General features: G+C 40.0%; 1 protein-coding gene across 3 annotated transcripts in view; it reads right to left on the bottom strand.

Annotated features, from left to right (window-relative positions):
• The window catches only part of SYTL5 (synaptotagmin like 5), a 114682-nt gene that overhangs the window by 66212 nt on the left and 22245 nt on the right, over positions 1 to 26225 (bottom strand). For 2 of the 3 annotated variants that reach the window (XM_080374352.1, XM_080374350.1), the window contains exon 2: positions 2348 to 2842. In XM_080374352.1, coding sequence (XP_080230478.1) covers positions 2348 to 2466 — 119 coding nt within the window. In that variant the 5' untranslated portion in view covers positions 2467 to 2842. Of the gene's footprint in view, positions 1 to 2347; positions 8345 to 26225 lie in introns of those variants that run through there. The other variant, XM_080374351.1, reaches the window with a different exon arrangement.

Below are 26225 nucleotides of genomic sequence, written 5' to 3' on the forward strand. Positions count from 1 at the left end.
TGAAGATGAACAAGGAACAGAAAAGAAATATCAAGGTAGATTCAGAAAGAGTGGAACAGACTAATAAAATTTTTTCAGTACAATGTAGAAGTAAGCATCTTGCCAGCATGAAAAATGACTTGAAAATAAATACAAAGGGACTTGTTCTTCTGCAAAGTACTTCGATATAATATATAACAGATTGTACCAAATGGAATTCCAAAGACAACAAATGTTCCTCTGAAGTATACTTATAAGACATAATTAAAGATATCCTTGCCAGGCTGTATTCAGAAACAAAAAATTATGAAGTCTCCTAGGGAGCAGTTACCCACCCAATTCTTTATAGTTTGTACATCTCAGCAGTCTTTTATAGACTACATTCCACCATTATCAAGCACAGTATGGTCTAGTGGCAATTCTCCAAATATACTCTGAATTAAAAAACAATTGGTTCATATATAGGTGCTAGAAGTATGCATAAGCATCACATTGCATCATTCGTTACCCTAATTGGTATTAGATTAACTTCATTTTCAGCCTTTTCTTAGGGTGCTCTTTCCATTTGTACCAAAACACAGATTAGGCAATACTGCCTGCCACTTTACTGAACTGCATCCTCACAGGTGTCTTGGGTTCTCAAACAGTACATTTGGCAGAGTGACTTCCAGTAGTGCCAAAAAAAAGCAGAAGATTAGAGGGTGTAAGGCATCATATATAAAAAAAAAACAACAAACAAACAAACAAAAAAACAACCAACAACAAAACAACAAAACCCCTAAACGAACAAAAAGAAACCAAACCCACAAAACCTCAGGAGTTTCAGCTTTCCACTTGAGGCTGGGAAATGACAGTAGTAGAAAAGAAAGCTTTCTGAGGGGTTGGGACACTAGTGGTCTGATACACCATTGCACTTCATACCCATGCATTTGATCGATGACTACTGACATGTCACATGTTTCCAAGGCCACCACCTTAGAAAACTGAAATACTGACTTTGAAATGTTTAACCTATTACAAAACAGAGCACAATGCCTGGAACAAACAGTGCTCCATCTGTTTTCTTCTTCATCTGACAAATCATCAAGGAGATGAAATGATTAATTTGCCCACACCACCATAAAGAAACATCTTTCCTTCCAGTCTTGCAACAGAAGCAGCAACCAGTTTTAGCCCACTCCATTTAGATGAGCCACAATATTCTGCAGTTAAATGGGCTGCACACCAGTAGAGGCATTGCACTTAGGCTTGGTTCTCTTAAGGTAGAAAGACTTCCAAAACAGGAGGTTAACTCTGCATGGATTTCCAAGTAATAGTTTTAGACAAAAAAGCCTCAGCAAGCGCTGAGCGTGCATCTCTGCAAGGCACTGTGTCTAAAATGCTTTTTAGCAACTCAATGGGAAGAGCAATGCAGTCTGGCCTTGGAATACATGAACAGAAACCAGCAAAGGCTCAAAATCTTCCCTTTGTCATCCATGACACTCAGCAGCCTTGTCAACACCAAGTGCTGCATACATCCACGCTAAGCCCATTTCTCAGAACCAGCACTGTATAAAAGTTTAAGAGGGCAGTGGGGAGAAGCGAGAGGAAGCAACAACAGCAACATACTGGAAAAGCATATGAACCTTCGCAGAACCGATAACTGACCCGCTCTGAGTCATCTAAAATAGCTGACTCTCAGCCTGCCTCCACACATTGTTCTTTGAACTTTGACTTTTACCTTTTTTTCCCCTCAGAAAAGAACACATGGACTCTGTATTAACACCTTGAGTCTCTGCTTCTCCCATCAGTGACTCTTCAGATCTATACCTGAGATATTTAGTTTTATTTATTTATTAGTAAATCTAAGACATTTGAAAAATGAAGCGTCCCTCCTCCTCCCTATTCTGTAAACACTGCAACAGAGAGAAAAAGGTCACTATCTCGCCTTTGCCCCGTGTTGCACGGGCCGGTGCACAGAGGCAGGCGCCTACTTTCTCTCCCTGTGACACCTTCCGAACTTCCCCTCCTGCAGCTCTGGAGACACAAAGCATGTACCTCCTCTCAGAGGAAGAAAGTTCAAGAGCCTGACTAAAGCCTTCCATCTCAAAATTTAAAATCTACAAAATCTCAAATTTAAAAACCTCTGCTGTGTATTTTCGCACTTTTTCTTACTCTTTCGCCTTGAAGCAACAAACACAAGGGTTTTTTTACAGAGGGCCACACTAGCAAGCAGCTTCCTTTTTAACACTTGACTTTGATTGTAATTAACTGTGCCACCTCCCAACATTCATCCTTCTCCTGAGGCATCTAGAAAATCTTCACTGGGTACCACAAAAATATCTGTACCATGGACCATATTTTTAAGAACAGTAATAAAAAGGGTTACCTTATCCTTTTATCTTCAACTTTTTTCAGATACTCATCTCTCTTCAATACTCCCAATATTGTTTCCCTTTCATGTTCCAGCAAAAATGACAAATTGATGATCTCCAAGTGCTTTGTCATGATTCTTCAGCAGCCACTCTTTCAATGACTCCTTTGCCCAATTGATTCTTCCAATGATTTATTTGCACACGTCCAAAGGCACGTTTGCATCAAAGATCCACACAGTCCAGAGGTATTTTTGAAAAATGTTTAAGTTAACCAAGAGTCAAGATTGTATTGCTTTGCCTTCCAACTATGCAAGAAATTAAGGTTTCTTCTTTGTTTCTTCCTCAAGAAAGCTCGTCATTTTCCTGGCTAGCGAATGCTCTTGTGTCGTGGCCGACGCTCACTGGCACATTGCTGGTCTTCAGGCTCCATTCACAAGCATCTGCAGAATAAACTTTCTGGCATAATTGCAGTTTGGAGCCAGAAGATAGCCGGGCATATTTTTTTCAAACTATCTGAAAGTCAAAACAAACAAGTGTAGGTGATTTTGGCATTACTATCACGGTCTGACTTGAGAAAGGCTTAATCTAATAACCGTTTGAAAGCCACCAAAGAACGGCTTGCAGACTGCCAGGTTATCTCACAGGCTACTTATATGTCACGTTTTCTATGTTGTTGTTTATTTACTCACTCATGCTTGATTCTTATACTTCCACAAGGGCTCTGCAATTATCTTCCTACTGCAATACATTTAAATGACTATATTCACCCTGAAATACTTCCATCCTAACAGTACTAAGCATGCTGGTGAGGGGGAGAAATGATTCTACTCATTTGCCTGAGATTGCTTTAAGGGAAAAGTAAAAATTAACAAGTGGAAGGGCTTCAGAGGACAGTACTACAGGTAAGACACTTCAAAACAATTACACATCTGCACCTCTGCAAGTCATCCATTATACTCTCTTCACTGTCAACACAGAGAAATAGGAACTTTCAAGGAGTTATTTATCCACTTACTGCAGACAATTTAGGACGACATGTTCTAGAAATGCCCATTCCCTTCCGGTAAATACAGCTAGAACTTACAGTGACTTATTACAATGGAGCTACCCAGAAGTAAGACAAATTTAACTTTTTTTTTCTTTTTTTTCTTCTTCTTTTTTTTGGTCATTTCTGAACAGAAACCCACTGTCAAACAAAACCAGAAGAGACACCCTCGTCCATATTGCAGCTCTGAACTTGACCTTATTTGGAAAGGGTCACCAGGAAGCTACTTGGAAAACATCTAAAATTTCTAATTAACTGGTTGGAACATCCAGCCCTCACAATCTCATAAGTAAACATAGAATTTCATATCAAAACAAGGCATGACCTCCAAGACACTTTCCCTTAAAGAAATTAAGATGTGTGAACAGATGCACATTGTGTGTTGAAGCATACACATATAATACACAGTATACAAACATTAACCCATTTATACACAAAAAATGCACCCACATCATCATATGTAAGTGCAAATACATATGTGTGCATATATGCTTTAATTCATATTTATTTTACATTATGCATGGCTGGTTTTTGTTCTTCTAAAGCAGCTTTTAAGAAATTCAATATTTTTTTTTATTTTTTTTAAAGCAGCCCTTGCTTCCCTAGCTTTCAACAGTTTGGAAAGGTTTTGACAAAGATAACTAGCACAGAGAATTGAAGGAGTAGCATTCACAGTCTAACACAACTATGGATATAAGACAAGATATCCTTTTGTTTCGCTTCCTAACATCCACTGAAGCAGCAACTACTGTTGCCAATGACATCAAGTGAAATTCTTGTGTTGCTTTTCACCAACTACTTCAGAATATGAGTTCTGAAACACCCCATTGCCTCTGTTATCTGACTATTTATTAGTAAAGGATACAAATATCACAATTCAAGTTCAAAGGAGATTTTTTCCTCATGTTAGTTTTACATGAGCAAGGGGATTTCTGATATTTTGTAACCTGTTCCAGTTAATATTTAATTAATTAATTGAATCAAATTAATAAAAAAATCATGAAGTATATATAGCTGTCATATAAATATTTTTACCTATTTTATTCCTGATAAAGCAGTAATATAAATCTTACTGTTTCTGTAATACAGATCCAACGATCAGTGTCACATTCATCAAGTAAGAAAATGGGACAAAGGTCACACATGAACTGAAAGCACACAACAAATCAATGCAAGGCAGAAATACAAGTCAGGATTGCCAATTATGAACTTACTATTACTGAAAGTCAGGAAAAAACCCACAGACTACTACTTCTGGCTAGGTTGCTATCTTACATATATAAAAGTCAAATAATAAAAACACACATGGAGAAAAAATAGTTTAGTTCTCTGTGTTTATTTCATACAAAGAAACCCAAACACTGGACCATTATGTTTATTCTTAAATTCTTGAAAATGTTGTTTCTATGACTACCATAAGGCCAAGTTACTTGTAAGTGAAAGGATGAAGTCCAACATGTGAATTATACTTTGTTCTACCCAGGCTAGCTTCTTTCTTGAACCGCCTAGCAAAATGTCTGGTGAAAACGGTACTTTCAGCCCATACAGATCCTAACATCGGTAGGCTGTGGAGCATGGCCATTGGCATAAATCCCACAGAGCCAAGTTCAGCCGTTGGAGGATAAGCTGAGTTACTTGGCTGGTCAAGGTGCTCCAAACTTCTGTTCACAAGTTTTCCTCACAGGGGTAACGTAGGTGACACACAGCATTATTCTGACAGGCTTTTTTTTTTTTTTTTTTTTTTTTTTTAACTGAGAAAGAGTGCCAAGTGTTATTGAAAAATGGAAAACTAAGGTTATGGAGAAAGAATGAGCAATACAAGAAATGTAAAACAACAGAAGTGTTAAAAGTGGTCGCTGACAGCACCATTACTGTCTTGACGATGTGATACAGGTAACTAGGGCTCTTGCAGAAAAACAGTGCAGTGGTACGACATGGAGGCTGACAAGAACACTCTGTAAGATGTATTCTGGTATTGGGAATCCAGGGCAGAGAAAAAAACAGTTCAAATAATTAACTTGACATCTGGCCACATTTTCTGAGCTTGTTTCTTTTAACTCTGAAGAGGTTAGTAGTCCTATCACAATATCTGAAAGCCACAAAAATTCTCTTTGGCTAAGCATATCGCCTATCCTTGCTTGTCCTGGAAGATTTTTCTATCAATACAGGGAGACACGTATGAAATCCAAAATTACTAAGGTGACATGCCATAACTGGGAATCCAGTTATTTCATTTGCCACCTGGAGCAGCCATCTTGAGCATAGGGTCAAACATGTAGACTCCAGAGCAGAACTAAGCACTGGTAAGGGCGATAAGTTCACAAACTGACAAATAGATGGACTTAAAATTTAAGAGTGTTACACATTCCTATGCCAGATATAGATGAGCTGAAAGATGATTCCATTAAGTTTCTTATAGCTTTCACCAGTGAGAAAATCCTAAACCACAGAGCACACACCACTGGAAGCAGAGGCAACACTTGCAGACAGAAAGCAGGTGGGATCTAAATCCCACACAAACAGAGATCTTTCTGAGCCACAAATCAACACTGGCCCCTGGCTATGCTCAGCAATAGATGTGGAAGTTAGATATAGGGGTCAGCACCAGAGATGGTGGAAAGAGGTTTGAAGGCATGAAGAGTGGAGGAAGCATGCGAGAGGTTAACAAAGGGGAGAATGGAAGAATTATTCTCACTGCCCACAGGCACAACCTGACATTGCAGCTGATCTCTGAGTTACCACTGGCTTCCTTGCCAGATGAAACTGGCTTAGAAACACCAGAGCAGATTCACTGGACAGTGGTCCAGTCCACAAAATTCTGGTATGTCATGCTGACGGTCAACCTTTTAGGTGAACTATGTGAATTTTGAATAGAAATTATTACAGTCTTGTTTGTAAAGACAACAGAAACTATGTTAGAGTTTGCAGTATAGAGAATAATGCAGAATATTATGATTACCAAATAGACAGATAGACCCAAATTACATTCATGTTACCCACATTAACAGAAAGATGTTTGTAGTAAAATCTATTCTTAGAGAAAGACTATAATCAACTGAAGTTTTATTCTAATCACAATTCTAATTTTTACGGAACAGACCTGGGAATAGATCCTTTAGTCTTATTTATGACAAAAATCTTGCGGGTTTTAACTGCCTTTGTCAAGTAACAGTGGGATTTAGCAACTGTCATAAAATGCCATTTTACCTGCTTATGTGTTCAACCAGCTCTAGGTAGGTTAAAATATCTTGTGAATTCGCAAAAATATTTGCCTAAAGAGCCGGGACAGCAGCCTGCTTAATGATCTCATACTCAGCATTAGCAAGGCATAAAACCCACCAATAACAAACCCCAGCATCCTCAGATTTCCCTCATTGCCTTGCTGGGGGAGCACAATTCCCAGCACAACACTGAGCACGTAACTGCAGTAACGTATCTGATGCTGAGATAGACAGTTTTCCATCCACAGGCTATCTAACATAAGTGTACTAACCAGCTAATTGACATTAAGATTCAGACTCACCTCCCACATTTTCTTCTGCACTATGAAATTGCTACTCAAAAGCAAATAGATTTCCTAGCCGGCCACGGCCTAGCTGCTGAAGCTTCAGCCACTATCTCAAGAGAAGCTCATATTTGTTCAGACAAGATCCCTTCCAAACACATTACACTCGTGACCTCTGCTGAGGCACTACTCTGCCCCAAGCCAGCTGAAGCACTAGCAGCAGTTAACTTTTGCATAAGCCGAGTTTTCCCACTTCTTAGATAATATTACTCTTGCAAGGCTGTCTTTCAGGACCGAAAATAGTGCAGGCATCTTTACCCTATGTGACTCAGGTCTAGTCAAAAACCCCTTGTCCCTGCATCCTACTTCACTCCTGTCTGATTAGACAAATTTTGTGCTGAAGCTGGTAACACTGCCTTCATTCTGCCATGTGCTGGTACAAGACGTACCAAAGCATCACCTGCCTCACAGCAGGAAACCATCTGGTTTAGCACCCATATATGCAGGGCAAGTGGTGGGCATCTCCGCTATACACATAGTTGTTAACCCAGCAGGAATCCTTGCTCTATAGAAAAGGAGAGCAATAAGTAATGAGATACTGTTTTTAATAAGCTACCACTAAAGACTGCTTTAGAGAACACATGATTAGAGACCAGATTTGTATTTCACATTAAGATTTAACAGGAAAATTTGCTCTTCTCCTTTCCTGCACTACTTTTGTCTCTCTCTGTAAATAGTCAAGAATGAATTAGCTGACAAAAGTTGAATTATGAACCCACCTAGGGTTTAAAAACAAAACCAGCCAGCTAGCTTTTAGAAAGCAACAATGTTCCTTTTAAGAGACTTTTGATGTTTTATTAAGCAGCCCTGTGGCTGGTTAGGAAATGTAGTTGTTTTCATCCTAAACTGAGTGAAGATTTCACTCAACAGAGCAATTGAAGAGCACTAAAATGCAAATTAGAACACACAGGAAAAATGCAAAGCCCTCTAAAAGAATGAGCTTAGTTCTAATCTACATTCAGTATGTAGATAGAGCACTAATTTCTTAAGTCAGAGTAAAACAATGATCTAATGTTATACTTGCAAAGGAAGTAGTAATGGAGGAGGAATGAGTGAAGTGACTCAAGTGCAAGACAGTGAGCCTCTCAAGTATGTGGTTGCTTTCTCTTGCCTCATGGAAAGGAGTAAAACTGCTCACTGGGACTATCCATGTGCTTTCCCCACTTCTTTTATCCCTGTAAAAAGGGATTTCTTGAATGTAGTCTTCCTCTCTGAAGCTATTGTTCAGAGAAGATGCATTAGAAATAACAGACTCTTACTAGCACATGACAGCAAAATTAGACACAAGTGAATAGTAAGGTGCAGTTTATGCTGCAGTATACCTGCATCCACTGTATATAGGTAGCACACCTATCCAGAGAGTATTTGCTCACCCTCCTAAGACAAAAGTATTACTTAAGGCTTGTTTAAGGTGGGGTGGGGGGGTGGGGGGTGAGGGGGTGGGAGGGGAGAGAAAAAGAGAAAAAGCATTAAGGAAGAGGAAGAACATGTGAGGAAGAACATACCATTTATTTTTGCTAACTGCTAGCATAGCTAGCTGCTTGTAAGAATTAGAAATACAGCACCCTCCAAATGGAATCGTTGTGAGGGATATTAGGTAAGAGCTACAGGACACACAATGAATCCACTGCCATCAGAGACACTTGTAGTTACCACAGGTGCAGCGAGCATTGCTGTCACTGCCGCATGTATCCTGCCAAACCCAGCAAACCAACACCCTCATCTGCACTACAGAATGTTTTCCCCTCATTTCTCCCCCATGTCCTCAGCAAGCAGGAGAAGCATCCTGCTCTCAAGGGGCAGAGCCAAAAGGAAGCGAGATGAAGGGAGAGGAATTATCCTCTTTTCTTCAATGGTGCTATTATCAAATTCCTTGATGCAAGAAATTGCTCCCACCGCTGAGCCATTATGTTTACTTAGCCAGAAGCCAGTATGTGGAACAATTTAGTGACTCAGCAACAGAGGCAGCATTTTCCACGTGCGCTGACTGCAGTGGCATGGGAACCACGGCACCACTTCACATCGCTTGAGTGACAGAGCCTTCACCTACTGCTGGTGGGAAATTCTTTGCCAGCAGAGATATGTAGCCTGCACTACACATCTTTACTAGCATGGGAGTTTCCGGGACAGGCACCAACAGTAGCCAAATGCAACATGGCATGGTGCACTGTAATTGACTTTTATCACATAAGAAGCTGGGATCTATCATCTGAAAAGGCACCAACCACTGCCCAAACTCAAGCTGCATAAGGGACAACGGCCAAGTTGGAAACTCAGCAGGAGCAGGACTGATGGCACTGCTGCCTCTTACACATGCTTCAGGAGGCCACAGTTCCCACCTCCCAGCTGAGTGCTCACGCTGTGTATCACAGACTGGTGATTTTGGCCCAACGCACCCAGCTTTGGCACTCAAATGAAAAGAAGCACATTTCACATATGTGCTGCTTAAAACACACAAGTCTCGTGTATGCCGAGTTGATTCACATGGCAGACTGAAATAAAATTCAAAAGTAAGACGATATCATTAGGCAACCACCAAAACATGGTCCATGTTCACAGTTATCTTTTATCTTTTCTGAGATGCACAGCTGTATGCAAGCTTAATACGGGGGAAGGAAGGGAAAGACTGCCAACATTAAGCCTAATAAAATGGCAGAAAGACATAAAAAGTTTCTTATCATACCAAGAACCTGTACCAATTGTAAAGCTTGCCATGTTGAGATGTAATGGCCAGCTTGTGTCTCTTTCTGTTTTAACTTAAGCATACTGCTTGCAGAATACGGTATACAGGAGCAAGAAAAACCAGCTTCACTTCTCAATGATGTGTTTGCAGAGTACACACGCCCAGGTATGCAAACTAAGGGCCAGGAGGTACTGAAGCACCTGGAAATACTTGTTGCACAAACCCAATAAATTTGCAAGGTAAGGAAGAGCAACTCAAGACACTGAAATCAAGTGGCAAGAAGAGAAAATCAAACCAGATTTGTTGAATGTGATCTCAGTTAATGGCACACGGGTTAAACTGAGTGAGAGCTCTAGTCAGTATTACAGTGCAAATAGTAAGCAGATTATTTGGTTAAGAACAAATTTCAAAGATCTTTAGATAGAGGAACAGGAAAATTTATGAACTGGCAATTCTTATATTGCATTAAAGCAAGGGCCACGTATGAGTGGCAGCCTCATTGTCTGAAGAGACATTAAAAGCACAGAATACCATCACACAAATGTGTATCAGTGCACTGGAATTAACAAAAGCCAAGAGAAAAGCTGAAACTCTAATTCTGTAAGTCTACCTAAGACACATAGTATAAGCGTGTTTGACTTCATAATAATCAGAAAAACTGAGATTCATTAATCAAACAGAAACAATGGATTCAGAAGCAGTTTATTTTTTAGGTCAGGCACAATTCCAGCTTTCTGGTAATGTCTTGGCAAAACTGTCATATACCTGCAGGACTGCAGATCTCTCTCCAGCCACAGTCAATGCCTGCAAGCTGTATCTAGTTTCTAGCGCTAGTGTAATAACATTTCAAAAATCATGTGTTTGAGGACAAAACCAATAATGTTAAAGCTTATGGAGTCTATGAAGTATTCCACCTTACTGGGTAAAAAAGCAATAAATTAACATGCCTGATAATACAAATAAGACAGCTAAGACTAAGCTCAGCATAGCCAGTCTAAGCATTCGTTACACCATGCTCCTACTACAGGCGGAGACCTGTTTGTTTTTCAACCCTTACAAAAATCTTCAAGTAACATGAAAAAGCATTTTTAGAAAAATAAAAATGACATTTTCTGTTTCCTTGCTACAGAATTTTAGGCTCACACAGCTGCCCAAATGGTCAGGTTACATACCACATGCAACAGAGAACACCACTGCCCACTGTAACTCCCTGCTGAGTATACTGCTTGGCTGCTACCCCGACAACCTCGTGTTATTTTTCAAGTGCACTATGCTGGGAGAAAGGCAGCATCCATGCAGGCAGGGACGCAAGTGCAGAACAGACCAAAGGTAGAGTACACCAGACAGCTGTGAACACAAGCACAGCCTCCCCAGAGATCCTACAAAACAATGAAATGAGAGAATTTAACTCTTAGGTGATGCTTTGGAATAAACAAATATTTAATAATCTTCTCTATATTACACTGCTTTAGCTAACATACTTACAAACAGGAGGCAAGGAGGGGGAAGAATGACACAACAGGGTGGCAACTTTTTCCTTTTGTTTTACTCATCATTGAGTAAACGTGGTTCAATTTCCTGGCTGAGCATTTAATCAGAAAAGATTATACCCTCCCAGGGTAAGAATGGAAATAAAATTCAATGCGTCAGCTTGCAAAATTAAACAAGCCAAACAGATCTGAACCAACGAACGAAGGAAGAAAAAAATATTTTTGCTATTGTTAAGCAAAAAAAATCTGTACAATGTTAAATCATCCACGAAAATATGACTTAGGGCTTGAGTCATCTCAGTCTTACTGCTTAGTCACAGCGTGTATGAAGGCAGTATTCATTCAGTACTGAACTTTACGTTAATACTTTTTAAGTTATACTTAATACTTTTTAAGTTAAGAGCCCTGTGTCTCTATACTTTGTGGTATATTCCCCACATTAACACAGGCTTGGCATTTTGGAGCAAGAAATCACTTCTTGATATTGAGTTCTCTTAAAAATAGAAAGCAAGTACAACGCCAGCAAGTGTCCCAATCCTTCTTTCTAACGGCTAGCATTTCTTACAACTACCAACACAGTGAGTTTAGGAGAACTTAACTTAGTACATGCAATGTTTTGACATGATTGCATTTGACACCAGGATGCGTGGGACAGGAATGAACTAACACACACAGGACACCTGAAGCCATTATCATCTCTGTTACTGGTCAGCAGCTGGTGCTCTGTGATCTGGTTATGGCCTGTCTCCATCCTCCTTAAACACCCTGTCCCCTGTTCACCGGGACTGGAGGCTGCTCTGGACAGCAGCCGTCATGTGTGACTGACTGTGTGAGAGATCCCTGAGGCAGTGCTCTGTACTGCAGCACTATCACAGGAAGCTTCACCCTACTTAAAACAGAAAAAGTGTGATAAACCAAGAGGATTATTTTCATTATTTAATCAGATGTTCTCACAAAAAAAGTATCTGTTTCTTTTAGCTGCAGCAAATGATTCACTGACACATCAGTAGGTTTGCTTGGTTGTTTTTCCTCCCCCCAACACAAATTTCTTATAGAAAACAGAAGCAGGTATGTTCTACAGAAATGGGTGAGGATTCTTCAAAAATTTCAATAAAAAATTGTTTGTAAGTCTTCAAGTTCAAATGTTTTCACTACTGTGCTGAATTAAGAGTACTCCAAAGAAGATGCTTTGAATTTATCAAATATTTCATTCTGCAGAAAAGCTCATGACTATCAATCTGAGGTTTAGTTCACTAGGTAAAATTCTGTCATTGACTTTGCTTTCTTCATGACTGAAGAAAAATTAAAATATATCTGCACTTTGCAAGGGGGCTGCAGGAAGACTGCTGAGAAACTGCAGCCAGGCTGCAGGCAGAGAAAAGGGAACTAGCATTTAGAAGAGCAGCCATTTGGAAAAGCATCCACCAAGCCAGTGATATGCCCTCTGGGTCTGGGGAGAAGGAAACCCGTACCTTGCATGTGAGTGCTTTGAATGAGGAAATGTGTGTATGTCATGTGTGTGTGTGCGTAGAAGGTGAGAAATCCAGTTCTCCATTATTTCAGCCCGTTAGATGCTAAGTGCTTGTTTGTCTTTCTGCAAAAACAGTATGGTGTAATAGCGCTCATCCTCCGCTACGCATGATAATAGCTTTCTATTTGATTTAGCAAAGGAACTGGATTCAGATTTTAATGAAAAGAAATAAGTCTGTTTTCGTGCACACCAAAGGTATGGTACCATACAGTATATGACATCTCTACAGAGGCGTAAAAAAACTTTAGGAGAGACATCTGCCCAAGGCAGGGGGACAGAGGTGATTTTTCAAGGTCCCTGCCAACTCAAACCATCCTATGATTCTATTCTATCAGCTCTCTTACTTATTCTGACCCAGTCATCCAGCCCCACTCTATAAGCGATGGAGAGAAACAGGCATTTCTAGGGCATGACTCACCTCATATTCACGAGAAGATTTTAGAAAAGGACAGAGGAATCTTTGTCTAGTGACATCCATTTCTTTCCACTGACCGTGAAGGGGATGCAGCATAACTACCTCAAGTGCAGGCATACAAAACGTGAGCAAAATTATCCTGCTTCTCATTTACAGTGTAAAATGAGCTATTCACAAAGCCACCTGTCCAGAAACCTACCAGAGGATATAAACAGCTTAATCAGAAAGTGAGATGAGCTTGGAGTGTTGCCTTGTTTTGTTTTTCATTAAATAAAATGCTACAATGTTTTTCTCTACAAACAGCAAATAAAGGTGGTTTAAACCTTACCATGAAATACATCAGCATGTTGCCCCTGTGTGCCTACCTCAAAATGAGCATGACTGGAAAGTCTCTGTCTGTAAGCATATCAGTTTCCAAAATTCTCGCAGCAGGCAGGAGGAAGCCTCACCAAAATCCAGTTAGAAAATGTACTCTCACTTTCACAGGTTGCGCTGCCGTCTGAAGACTGGGTTGCGCATCAGCTACCAGAGTCCTGAGGATCACTTTCAGCAGGGCAGAGGAGGTATGGAATATGTGGAGGCTTCCTTCTGCTTCCCAAGTTGAGATTTGTAACAGAGATGTCTATCCAAGACGGCTCAAAGTAATAGCACACGGTCTGTGGGGAGCAGCCATGCATATCATCTATGACTGAGGACCAGAACTTAGATCAGCGAGAGAAGAACTGTGTGCTGCCACCTGATCTTACTAGGACCCCAATGAATCCAATGAGAAGCTTCAGCAAAAACCTATATAGACTGCTTGACAGGAGCACACACAGGATCGGCATCCTTTTTCATACACTGTACGACAGGCAAAGTGACAGGTTCCTTCTGCTCATCAAAGGAAGAGAACATCTGGGATGGTTTTCTTGGTTGTTTTAAAACTCTCTGCCTTCTCGGAACAGCCCGTGCAGTGCCTCAGGTGCATGTCTCCTGGGAAAAGGGCATGCAGCTGAAGTTGCCAGTGCTGAACAGGCTGTCTGGCTTCAGTCTAGTTTGCACAAAAAGCAACAGCAAAGATTTGGCAGTGGTCTTCAAAAGTGGCTAGCAGGCAGCAGCCAGGCACAGAGCTGGAGGAGTGACGTTCAAAGCACAATGGATCAGTGTGGGAAGTGCTCCAAACTAGAAGGAAGCAGATGTAACTGCTAAAAATAGCTTTATAGGACATGACAGAAGATACAGATTTCCATTGCAGAAATACCTTCTGAGACCCAAGGCCTCGAGCAGTCTTTGTTAGCAATCTGAATTTTCCAGACTTAAAGGCTACCTATCAAACACTACACTATGATACTTTATGCTGACTATAAGAAAAGGATCAAAGCTTTCTTATCTTCCCTTCTGGCCATGACCTGACAAGGCAATTCCATAAAGTGATACTAGCGGGTGCTGCACAAACAGCAGGAGGACACAGAAGCCCTCAAGAAGCAGCTCCTACTCAAACATAAACAAATCCTTAACCATTTATCTTCACTTCAGACTACCTTTGTTACCATACCTGATACCTCTCTCTCTCTTTCCAGCTAGATGTGTAATTCCCGTGACGCTAGAAGCAAAAGAGTTCAAGAACCTGAATGTGGGATTCCAGACTTTCTATCCATCCTAGAGCTACTCTTTCAAGCTTTGTGAAGAACAGGTGGTGGGCACAGGCAACATCTTATTGGGACACTAGCTTTTAGGTGAAATTGCAAGATAAATTATTCAGGGGAAAGACTGTGCGGAGCTGCATTCACAGGATATTAATCATAACTTGACCTTTCTGTAGCAGCTTTCTGCCTCCTTTTGGCCAAGATTTACTCCAGCAATCTGCATAGTAAATGTTCTGGCCTTTTGATTGCATTTGCAATACAGCCAGCTTGTGCCACTTGAAACGATACCACAACCTATCATTATGTGAAACTACTCACTGGCCTGTGTTTGAGCTGGAAAGCACAGTGGAGGCACAGTTCTAGTAGGAAATATATGAAAGGTCTTTCAGAGATGGACACGTCATCTCTGAGACGGTCCAGTGTACACACAGTAGGCAGCCAAGTTTGCCAGCATGGAAGGAATGGTGGCCGTGTGTCGTCACCAGGAGAGCACATCTCTCCGAGATGAGGGGACACAGTCAGGAGAGGCTAATAGCAGTACCCCTTGCCACTGTGGCTGCCTCTTGCCAACCTACAGCAATCAGCCCATCACGACCTGTAAAGCCAAGTTGCTTATTCACCAATACAGGTTTTAGAAGCTAAGGATACATTTATGGAAGCCTGGTTAATAATTTCTCGGTGTGATTAGAGTTACATTTTTTCCCACCGGTAAAATGTGGGATATTCATGTTCCACAGTTAAGCATTTCTTCTTAGATATCATGTGCAGCAACCTATAGTTTAATAGACGACCTCAGGGAGTATACAGGAGTGATAAGGACAGTTTTAGCTTGGGACTCTTGAAAGGTTAGTAAGATTTATCTATTTGACCACTGACTTGGAGCATAGAGATTTGGGGTAGGTTTTGTTACTTTCCCTACATTTAATAGTGTATCAGCTTGCTGTTGCACATCGCTCAGGCTCTTCAACCTAGCAGGCATTCTCAAAAGGATTCATGCATGCCCCTTGTCTGGGGCAGAATAGCTTATCTTCTGAGAAAATCTAGAAAAAAATGTCTCCCTACATGGTAAACCCAGATGGCTGAGGAAAAAGACAGATTTTTTTCTGTGAGTTATTACAATACTAGATCAAGTGATCTTCCCGGTCCATTGGTACTGAAACACCACTCACCAGCAAATACTGCCCCGTGTTTCCACATGCAGACTATTGGGTACTGACAACCATTTGGGTCCCCTCAGAGACTTCAGAGGAAGAACATGTCAGGACTGAAAGCCTGTTATTTTATGACAGAAGAACAAGCCACCCCCAATCTTGAAAAAGCCTATGATTTTGACTCTATCTACATCTTTATTTTCCTTTATCATTATTGCAAATCAGCATACTCAAACACACATATTTTTCTGATAGATTTAATGCCCCTAAAGTAATGTTCCCAGAAACCAGGGTAAATAAATGCAAACAAAAAAAGGTCTTGACAAAAACACCTTCTGATCATCCCAAGTTAATATTCCATAACAATTCCTGCCTTTACCACTTGTGAATATCAAAACTACTCCAACCCTCAGCAACTAAGCTTGTGTGCGTGCACAAAACCCCTAAGGCCATTGTTGCTGTATTGTGAATGCTATTCCTGGAATTCTTCAAGAAACAAAATAAAACACTCTAAGCCATAAAGTCTTAGGCACAGCCTTCAGCTTGTTTAGACTTTCAGCTGTTCAACACCTTAAAAATGTATCAATTTTTATTCCCCTCACTTAGCAATAGGAGAAAGTTTTAAAAATACGCAATCGCAAATGTTATTTTCCATAGGACTCCTGTTCCATTCAAGACAGGAAAGATAAAGGCAAGGTAAATGCCCAAAATTTCACCATTCCGTACATAGCCCATGCCTCATTTGTGGCACATTTTCTCACTCCTGAATGCAGAATTAATAAAAGACTCAACTTTTTCTACCATATTGTACATATGTATCCAAGTGCCTTACAAACACTGATCTAAATAGTATTTTTGATTTATTATCTTAAGTTTTAGATAGAAAAGTAAAAATCCTTTAAGTTAATGACAGGACTTATGTGGAAGGGAACTACTTTGGTAATTTAATGTACCTTGGAAGCTGGACACTCCAGTTACAGACAGCCTCATTTTTGAAGTATATTGAGCATCCATAATCCCATATGATTTTAAAGAAACTTATGGACTCCCAGCACCTTTGTGTCAGGCCCTGAAGTAAAGTACTTCACCTTGTTACAGAGAACAAGAGCCATTCGCTTATCCTCTTCTTTCCTTGCAAAGTCTTCCCAATGCCCTCCAAAAAGCCACAAAACATCTTTTTTCATGGGAAAAGAAATCAATTTACCCATTACATATTTTTATATATGTGCACACATACACCATTACAGAGCTGTAGAGAATTAATTCTATTCAATATAAAGCGATAGTGACACATGTAAACGGATGAACTGGAAAACTGGTTATAAGCAACATGATTATGTTTCTATATTCAAATTCAAAAGGGCACCTAAAACCAACGGGAAATTTGAAACTGTTCTCTGCAACATTTGTTTAAAAGCAGAAGCACTATTGTAAATCTAAGCATTTCCAACAAAGGGATGGCAAGACACTAAGAAAGCCATTCCCAGAAACTAAATGGCCTTTCCAGCTGTGAGATGACATCTTCTTGGAAGACATTAAGGAATATAAGTTTCTATAAGCTTTTGTTTATATAAGCTTTTTCTAAAAGGATGCAAAATCAAACCCCAAAAATTCGAAGTTAGATCGAATGTTATTAGGGCATATAATGCTCATGATGAAGCAGTAAAATCTAGCTAACACACTACAGTTTCAAACTGCTGTTTGAAAGCAGACAATATAACCAGAAGCTAACAACAAACAACATAGCTTTGCATTTGTCACACATGATCTACTGAACGAAAAGCAGACCCTCGTAAAGAACACACCTCAGGCTATTAAAAGCAGATCAAAAGATAAAATATTCCCCTCCAATCTGAGGGGACTGCGTGCTTAGTAACAAATTATTGAACCTTTTACTTCTCAGCTGTTTCAAACTCAATCCAAAAAACTACAGACCAACCCCAAGAAGAACAGAGGCTATCCTGACCCCTTTTATGAACCTAGACTCTCTCTATAGGGGTCATTCAGTGTTACATACTTGTTAAAAATAGTGTCTGAAGACAAAATTGTCTTTAGTACTTTAATCCATTACTGCAAGAATTTACTCAAATAATAAATTAGATCACCTATAGAAAGGGCAGTTCCTTCCCCTCTTAAATGATGAGTCCTAGAAACTCTTTTTAGCAAATATATTTGGCCTCAGCCTTCCTCCCTCCACTCCTTCACATCTTAAATTTATAAATAAACTACCTGTTGCCATACTGAATAGTCTCTTAAAAATGGAAGCACGGTACATTTCCAAACAATACAGAATGGCAGATGGAAGAACTTTCTAACTTAATTCAGTATTGCTTAGCAGCCCGTTTGCTCACGCAGCTCTGCGGTGCAGTTATGCTGGTCCATAGGTCACACACAGTATGAATTCAAGCATTTGTGGAGAGACCACAGGATGCAGAGCTGTTTGCATATAACACCCTCAGTAAGGTTTCCTGCCGTAAGGAAACTTGGCATTCAAGCAGGGGATACTACTTCATCAAGCAACAACAAAAGTTTAAGCCTTCCTTGAATTAAATTAGAGCTTGGGCACATTCTCCAATGCATAGTGGGGGGAAGGAAAAGGGGCACAGGCTGAAATGTACTTTCCTATGAAAAGGATCCATCTTTAGATCATTGGATTTTATGACCAAGACACGATAAACTAACTCTGATGTATTTTCGCTCTGTTACCCAGTAGATGTGATAAACTAATAGAGATATACACAAAGTTTAATTATACTACAGTAATGGTCACTAATCTGTGGAAAATGAGTGGATGGTCTCTCTCTACTGTGTAGTTCAATGATGCTAGCAGTACACCAAAAGACTGAATGCACAAAGATAATGAAAGTTCAACCAGATGCAAAAATTAATAAATAAACAAACAAACTTTGCAGGACTGGTGTGCACACAGAGAAGTGGTGATATATTTTTACTTTTTTTCAAGCTACGACAGGATTTTAATGGCCCACCACTGCAATGGGCTACAGGCACTGCTTAAAACCTCAGAGAATTAATTTTTTAGTTTCACATGCATCAGTACAAAAGGTTATTCTAAGATTCAATTCATTACATTAATGAAAAACCAAACCACAGTTAAGCCTTTTATGCGAGTCTTGCCCACAGTTCTTCCAGTGTCACCTGAAAAATCACATTTTCTGCATACAGCTTGAATGCAGGTGCAACATGAATTCCCACAAAAAGGAATTAAGTTACTACTTTATAGCCATGACCTTATTTCTCAGTAGCAGCAACCTTTTTTGAGGGGAACTTTACCATCAGAGATGCAGACCTGTCAAATCTCACGTATAAGAGTCATTCAGCTCCCACCTTGGGCTCCCTTACCGTTATTTCTCCTTCATAGTAATGCAAGTGCTTTCCCTCAACTTGTGAACTTGCATGAGTAAATGCAGCTAGTCAGCTCATCACACACCGGGCAGATGAGATAATAGGGGAGGATAAAATCTGTTGTGCTGCACCTCGTAGCCCACTAGGAAGCCAAATCCCCAGATGTAGTTTCCTTGTGCAGATCCAATCCTTCCAAACAACCTGGTGTGCACAGGCAGCATCCATCCCGTGGCTCAAGACACAGGTATGCATTCCCATGACACAACAACAGACACAAGCCCGCACATCAGAAGAAGAGAAAGCAGAGGTCTGGAGGTGGCCTGGGCCAAGGACACCTTGCCCACATGTGAGCAAAACTCAGTTTGTTTCACTGAGTCAGACTGGCATTTTTCTGGGACTACAGGCAGACTGAGCCAGAGGCTGTCGCTGGCTAATCACTGAGGAGCTGAATGGGAGATGATCTCACCCGTAGGATGTTCTCCTCATTGTTTGTGAAGGGAGTAAGCCAGGATACTGAAAAATACTGTGTTTAAATTTAAAAAAAAAACAGCTTAGTTGTTTACACTCAGTCCAAATGTTTGGAAACAGGGAAGACCTACCCATGAAGGCAAAAGGAGAGGCACAGTTAGATTTCCGGGTCTCTAGGCGTGGAATAAAATTGGTTTAATATATGAATCCACTGATCCTAGATGTACTGAATGCAGATCTTACTGCTGTTACAAACCACCTGACAAGAAGATCATTCACAACCCACTGTGGAGACAAAAGGAACAGAAATATCTGAATGCTTTTAGACACTGAAACATGCCCTCTAGCCTGGAGTAGATGAAAAATCAGGACTAAGTGACCACTTAATTTCTGGACACAGATTACTCAGATTACTAATTTTCCATGCTGCTGCAGAACTGGTTAAGTAGGGCTCAGTGTCAAGTTCACCAGAACGCTGGGGAATACATAACACATGAAACTTCTCAAAATCCATCTGTCAATTTACCTGCTCTGACATCTTGCTTGTGCTGAGCTCTCTGAAATTTCCATCAGCTTTTCCAGTATTCACTTCTCCTGTAGTATCAGGCAAAGCTTACGACAATTCATTTAAAGGCATTTAAAGATCAGACAGGTTTAGTATTATTTGGCTCACTCTAGCCCTTCAATCAGATCATGTCTCGTCAGTAATTTATTATAGAAACTTTTAAAGTTCCATCTATATAAGTAATTTCCATTTAAATTATTATAAAATCCAAAAATCCTCAAAAAGTTTCTTAAACACTTTTGTTCTGTGATACTTTATCATGTTAATCAGCAGTCCACCACTGCTCACAAGAATCTCTTTCACCATGTAAAAATACAAAAAAGCGATAATCCTCTGAGAGGAACAGCAGACTGCTACTGAGAAAAAACTGTTTCCACTGCACGCAAACCACAGCAAATCTCTGAAATTCTCCATACTGCAGCTGCCAGCCAATACAGGGAGAACCTCTTCTCCTGCCTCAAGAGGTTATCTCGAGGGAAAATATATCAAGGATCATGAGGCTCTCTGGTATTATGCATATACCAGACATCTCATTAAAATGCACACGTTATGTCAAATTGCTGAAGTCCTCCATTTTCCTGTGGCAAATAGGGTCCCTTCTTTCCTGGTTTGCATGTAACATTAGGTGGGCCAGGAAGCCTCTTCATTTAAAACTAACAAATATTTTTTCCATTATGAAAGGTCATTTTCCTAACAATTTGCCAAGTTACCTATCAGAGATGAAATTTTCCATGGTACTCACACTGATGTTTTGGGACATGTTCTAGCTAAAATTTCCGAAACAAGCAAGAAAAATAGCCCACCACATTTACTTTGTCATAGATGTAACGATTTCCATTTTCACAAATTCATATACAAGCTGTAGGACGGGGACTTAAAATTTAAGAAACAGGATAGGGAGCATTTCCTATCAGGGGTTCTCTTTTTGCAGACGCTGTTACAATCTGTCTTCTTAAAAGCACATTTTAAGCTTGTGGAGGAAGGCATAGCTCTTGCAAGTTTGATAAAGACTTGCTAGAGATACCAAATACACGAAGACAGAAATTTCCCAGTGGTCAAATTTGCGCTGATTCTGGGGGAATGGGATGGAAAAAACCCCACCCAAGCCACAAAATAAAATTAATTCAAAATGAAAAACACCCAACATGCAAGACATATTGGGCAACCTGATGTATAAGAATTGCTGGTTATGCCACTTACAATATACCTTAAGCAATTAATTCCATCTGTTCTCACCCTTATCAGAATGGACAGTCTTTCAAGACTTTTCCATAAACAACTGTGTCACCCCCTAAGCAATGAAACTGAGGTTTCTGGAAGAGCTGAAACTATTTGCTTAGCAAAAAGAAGAAACACCACACACCAAAACATATAATGCATTTGATAACTTTCTTGTCTAGGTCAATACTATAAATGGTTTAAATGTTAATTAAATGGGTAGATTGAGAGAGCAAGGTACTGAAAGGTAAGACGAATACCCTGGGGTATCAATAAAGAAACTGCATTCAGGAGGCTTCACAAAATGTAGAGCTCTCGCTTTAACTTTTAGACTTCTGTTGGGTCTATTAACTGCAACAGTTCAGATACAAACATAACTGAGGAAGCACAGGGTCACTGGATCCATTTAGCTACGGGGTTATAGAGAACTGTGGGAAGGAAAATGAAGCTATTCGGTATTTGCCCCATTTCTTCTGTTCTTTCATAGTCAGAAACACCAGCCTCACTGCGCCTTTTTTCTGACCTAATGTGAGCACGCTTATGCTTTGCTCTCAGAGAACATGAAAAACTGCACTTAGCATAGGTCATGAAACCTCACTGCAAAATATCACGGTTAATGGTTGTAAACCTTAAATGCTATTCTGCTGTTTTCAGCTTGGCTGACTGCTCACCTGCAGTAAGCGGGCACCCTGCCTTTTGTCACAGCTTCCCCTGCCCTGAGACGTCTCCAGACACATATACCTGCAGCCTTTCAGTGTGGGGAAGGCATAAGAGTGTTTTGGTAAAGTAGCCTTGGTGTTCTACTGGAATAAGAGTGTGAAGAACTATTGTACAGGGGGCTGGAAAAAAGACTCTAAGGGTGAAAAAAACAGCTATGAAAAATGATCTGGTTTTGCTAGAGCTTGAGGCAATTATTTTCTCTGTGTTTCAACCATTGTGACTGCAACAATCATTCTGTTCTAAACTCACTCTAGAATAAAACCTACTCAAACCTATTCTGTATAGATTTTGTTCCAGTTCAGAACTACCAGAAATGTTGGAAAGCCTACTTTGATTTTTCAAGCTTGTCATTAAAATCTGCCCCCACGAACACGCGCATATCTCAATTTCACACAATTTGAATTTTCATATAAGCTTGAGAACTACCAGCCTCCAGCAGATTTCCAGATGTGTAGGGGTGCACATATATGAGTGTCCATGTATGAGGGAATTAACCATTTAAATTTGTGTGTGGAAGGACACTAAAAGCACTCCCTTCATCCATTGTGCCAGACAGAACTCTTCAGGAGAAAAGAGAGCCCAGCTTAAACTGCTTTACATACAGGGATCCATCTCCTCCAGTAACATAAACTGAGGTGGCTCTGTTGGAGGAAAAAGAATTGTCATTATATTGTTCAGGTGGGTTCAGCTCCATTCTTAGTTTCCCTCAAACTCACACTTGAATATGTTTTATTACAATAGTTGGGGGGGGGGGGGGGGGGGAGGGAAGGTCTCAGGTAGCTGCAATAAGCCAGCACGGTCCCTGAGCACATTAAAGCATGCTCTTCCTCTGCTAGAATCACTGCACACCTTTTTACCCAAGAAGCTTAACTGGTAAAATTTCCATTTATTTCTAGAGATATCTGGACAGCTCAGGTACCGCACAGCAATTCATTATGACAATGTCATGATCGTTACTGCTCAACTTTTTCTATACATTGTCTCATGCTGATCTTCCATTTACATTTCTTTATATGAGAGGGTTTCCAAACATAGTTAGAGAAGTCAGCCTCTACTACTGAAGATCATACTGTTGCAGCACAACAAAACCCACAGGCAGAAAGCCAAAATTATGGTGTACTGTGCCGTGTATTTATAAATCAACATCCTCAGACTCCAGCAGGTATTAACCAGAGGTGCAGCAGTAATAAGTTGGATGGATCAACATTGTGGGATTCCTTAAATAATAACAGAAAAGTAGTAATGTATTAATAGTTAATGCAAAGAATATGGTCACCTTAATTTAAGGATGCAGAAATTTTATAATACAAAAGTAAATGGCATCTGGATAATTCAGAAACATTTGCTTGAATGCTAATTTTGACCAATTAAAAGATTCTCCTTATTTTTAGGGGGCCATGCACTTGGACCATGTTCTTTTTGCACTATCCATGTTCACTGGCAAACCACAAAAAACTCCAGACTGCTGTCACTGGCCTCCTGCTTATTCCCTATTGCCCCTTGAGACATGACACTGCATAATCCTTCTGCTGCTACTCTCTTGCCCAAAACCTGCTATCTGGGTATGAACGTTAGCATTACAATAAAAGACAACACCTTACAGTCCCATAAAAGGATGCCAGAATTATTTATCCCCAGGAACACAAACATAACACACTTCTAAGACCTCATGTATGTAGTTTTAGTGCTTTCTTTCCCCAAATGTTGTTCAAATATCTGCTTACAATACTGAAAGACTGTCTTGCTATGTATTTTATCCTTTACGATTTACAGGTGGTTTTTGTTTGCTTGTTTTGGGGAGGAAAGACAAAAGTGAAAAAATAACAATGAGGGATCTTACATTGAAAACAAGGCTCAAGAATATTTGCAGTAATGGAAAGAAAGCTTTCAGCCTTCTCTCACACATAATTTATGCACTAATAACTGAGCATTACTTCATTGCTGTCCTCAAGCATAACTGTCTGAAGACATTTGCATAGTTACCTAACAAAAAATTTCTGCTTGTGAATCAATCTGAGAGAGTTTTCTATGTGTATGTTCATACACATATTCATTCTTCTTGAACAAAGCCACAGCTTTCTGTAGTTGAACTCTAATGTTGAACTTCTAAGTGTCTTTTATTGCCTTGACCCATTTCACGGTTGTGCTTTCCTCCCTCCCAAAGTCAGTGGTGTGATCCAGCCACCTGGGGGCATGCAGTAGGCCCCAGCATCTTCTCTGCCAAACATCACTGCATCTTCACCAGATGCAATGAGACGACAGGAGGGACAGAGCACTCTGACACCTGAAGGGGGAAAAAACTACTCTGTCATTTTTCCCTCTGGCTTCAGCTTGCACTTACGTAAATGAAAAGTATCTCCACTGCAAAACCAGTGACAACAGCAAGGCAAGCAACTCTGCTATATTTAGCAATCCCTGCCTTGTTACTGGTTATTTTGTCATTTGAATTCCCTATTAAAAAACAGAAAGTCACATCCCTAGCTGCAGGAGACTGCCATGTGGTGATACATCATCCTGTTCCTCTTGCCGTTCCTCTGTTCCTCAAATGTCACAATGATAAACTTCAACCTGGTCTCATTGCTTCACCATTAACAAGAACCAGAAGGTCAAGAGAGGCATTTTGGAGAATGTAAAAAATAAAGGCAGCTTCAAAAAAAGTGCAAGTTTATACATCAGGTGCCATCTACTTCCAAGCAGAATCAGAAGGATTGTATCAAGTCAAAAGACAAAGAGTATCAAACAAGACTTCGATTACTTCTAGCTTTTGAGCACAGGGCAATCAAAAAACTACGTACTACACACAGTACTTACAATAAACTATTCTACCACAAATAGCTTGTGCACTTGAAGTTCTCTCTTTTTTTATTAATTCATGGGGTTTTCAAATCCAGCTGTTTGTGTGCTAGTGATACAAATTGACACACACACCCGCCCCCAAACAAACTTGCAATCCATCCTATGTTGTCTGATTGCTATGTTTTCGGTATCGAATGAAATATGATGTTGCCCAGATTTAAGGTTAAGAGACAGTTATTCCTTTTCTAACATTACTTTTTCAAATAAAGGGAGAAAGGTCAGACTAATAAAGCATCATTTGTGATATTGCTATACATTTTAAGGTGACATGCTACAGACATAGTAAGTCTCTGAATTGATCTGCAGTGTGTATAAAATTAAGTTAATGAAAATAATGTAGTAACAGCACTGACTCAGATCAATCTCATTAGAAGCCAACATGTGAATGAGTGCAGAGCTTCAACGAAGCCAGAACCTTCATGATGGCAGCAGGCACAGGAAAGAGCCAGAAGACAGACTGCACTTACTCAGAAAGAGGACTTTCAGCCAGGTCATTTCAGTAAAGCAGTAGAAGGCAAAGAGTTTTAAAGCAAGGTAAAACAAAACTCACAGCTCTTTTTGGGTTTGTTTTTTTGGTTGTTTTTTTTTTTTTTTTTTGCTTTTATGCAGGAGCAATTCCTTCAATCTTGAGTCTGGGAGAGAAAGAGCAATCTTCAGAAGGTGGCAAACTGAAAGACAATTCTACATCACTATCTTTGAACCACAGGTCTTACTCTTAAGTGTAAAAGCATCAAATATGTAGTTTTTTTCTAAATATGCCCAAGACTTAATTCTGTTCTGAAAAGTGATGAACTTAAATACAGCACCTTGTGCTGATTCACAGGTTTTGCTACTGGATGTTGTGCAGCCCTGATTCACGCAGGGAGGTAAACTGTAGCTGAATTCCCTTTTCTCACACAGTGGTGCTACCGGAGCAACATCCAGGCTTCGACAATGGTCAGGCCACTGTAGATGACCATCTACAGCCATTGTAGATGGCCATTGTAGACTGTCAATCAAAACCATCTACAATCTCATCGGAAGCTGAAGGATGTGGGCAAGGAACAGAAATCCTTTACAACATTTCTTTTCCTCAAAATCCAACTTTATTCTGAAAAATTACACCATTAGAAACACCTGTAGCAATCATCAGCATTATCCTCACTAAATCAGTGGAGACTTTCGCAGGTATCATGTCTTAATTGCTTTTACTTCCAA

The sequence above is a fragment of the Falco punctatus genome, assembly GCF_963210335.1.
Source record: "Falco punctatus genome assembly, chromosome: 2".
Classification (NCBI taxonomy): Eukaryota; Metazoa; Chordata; class Aves; order Falconiformes; family Falconidae; genus Falco; species Falco punctatus.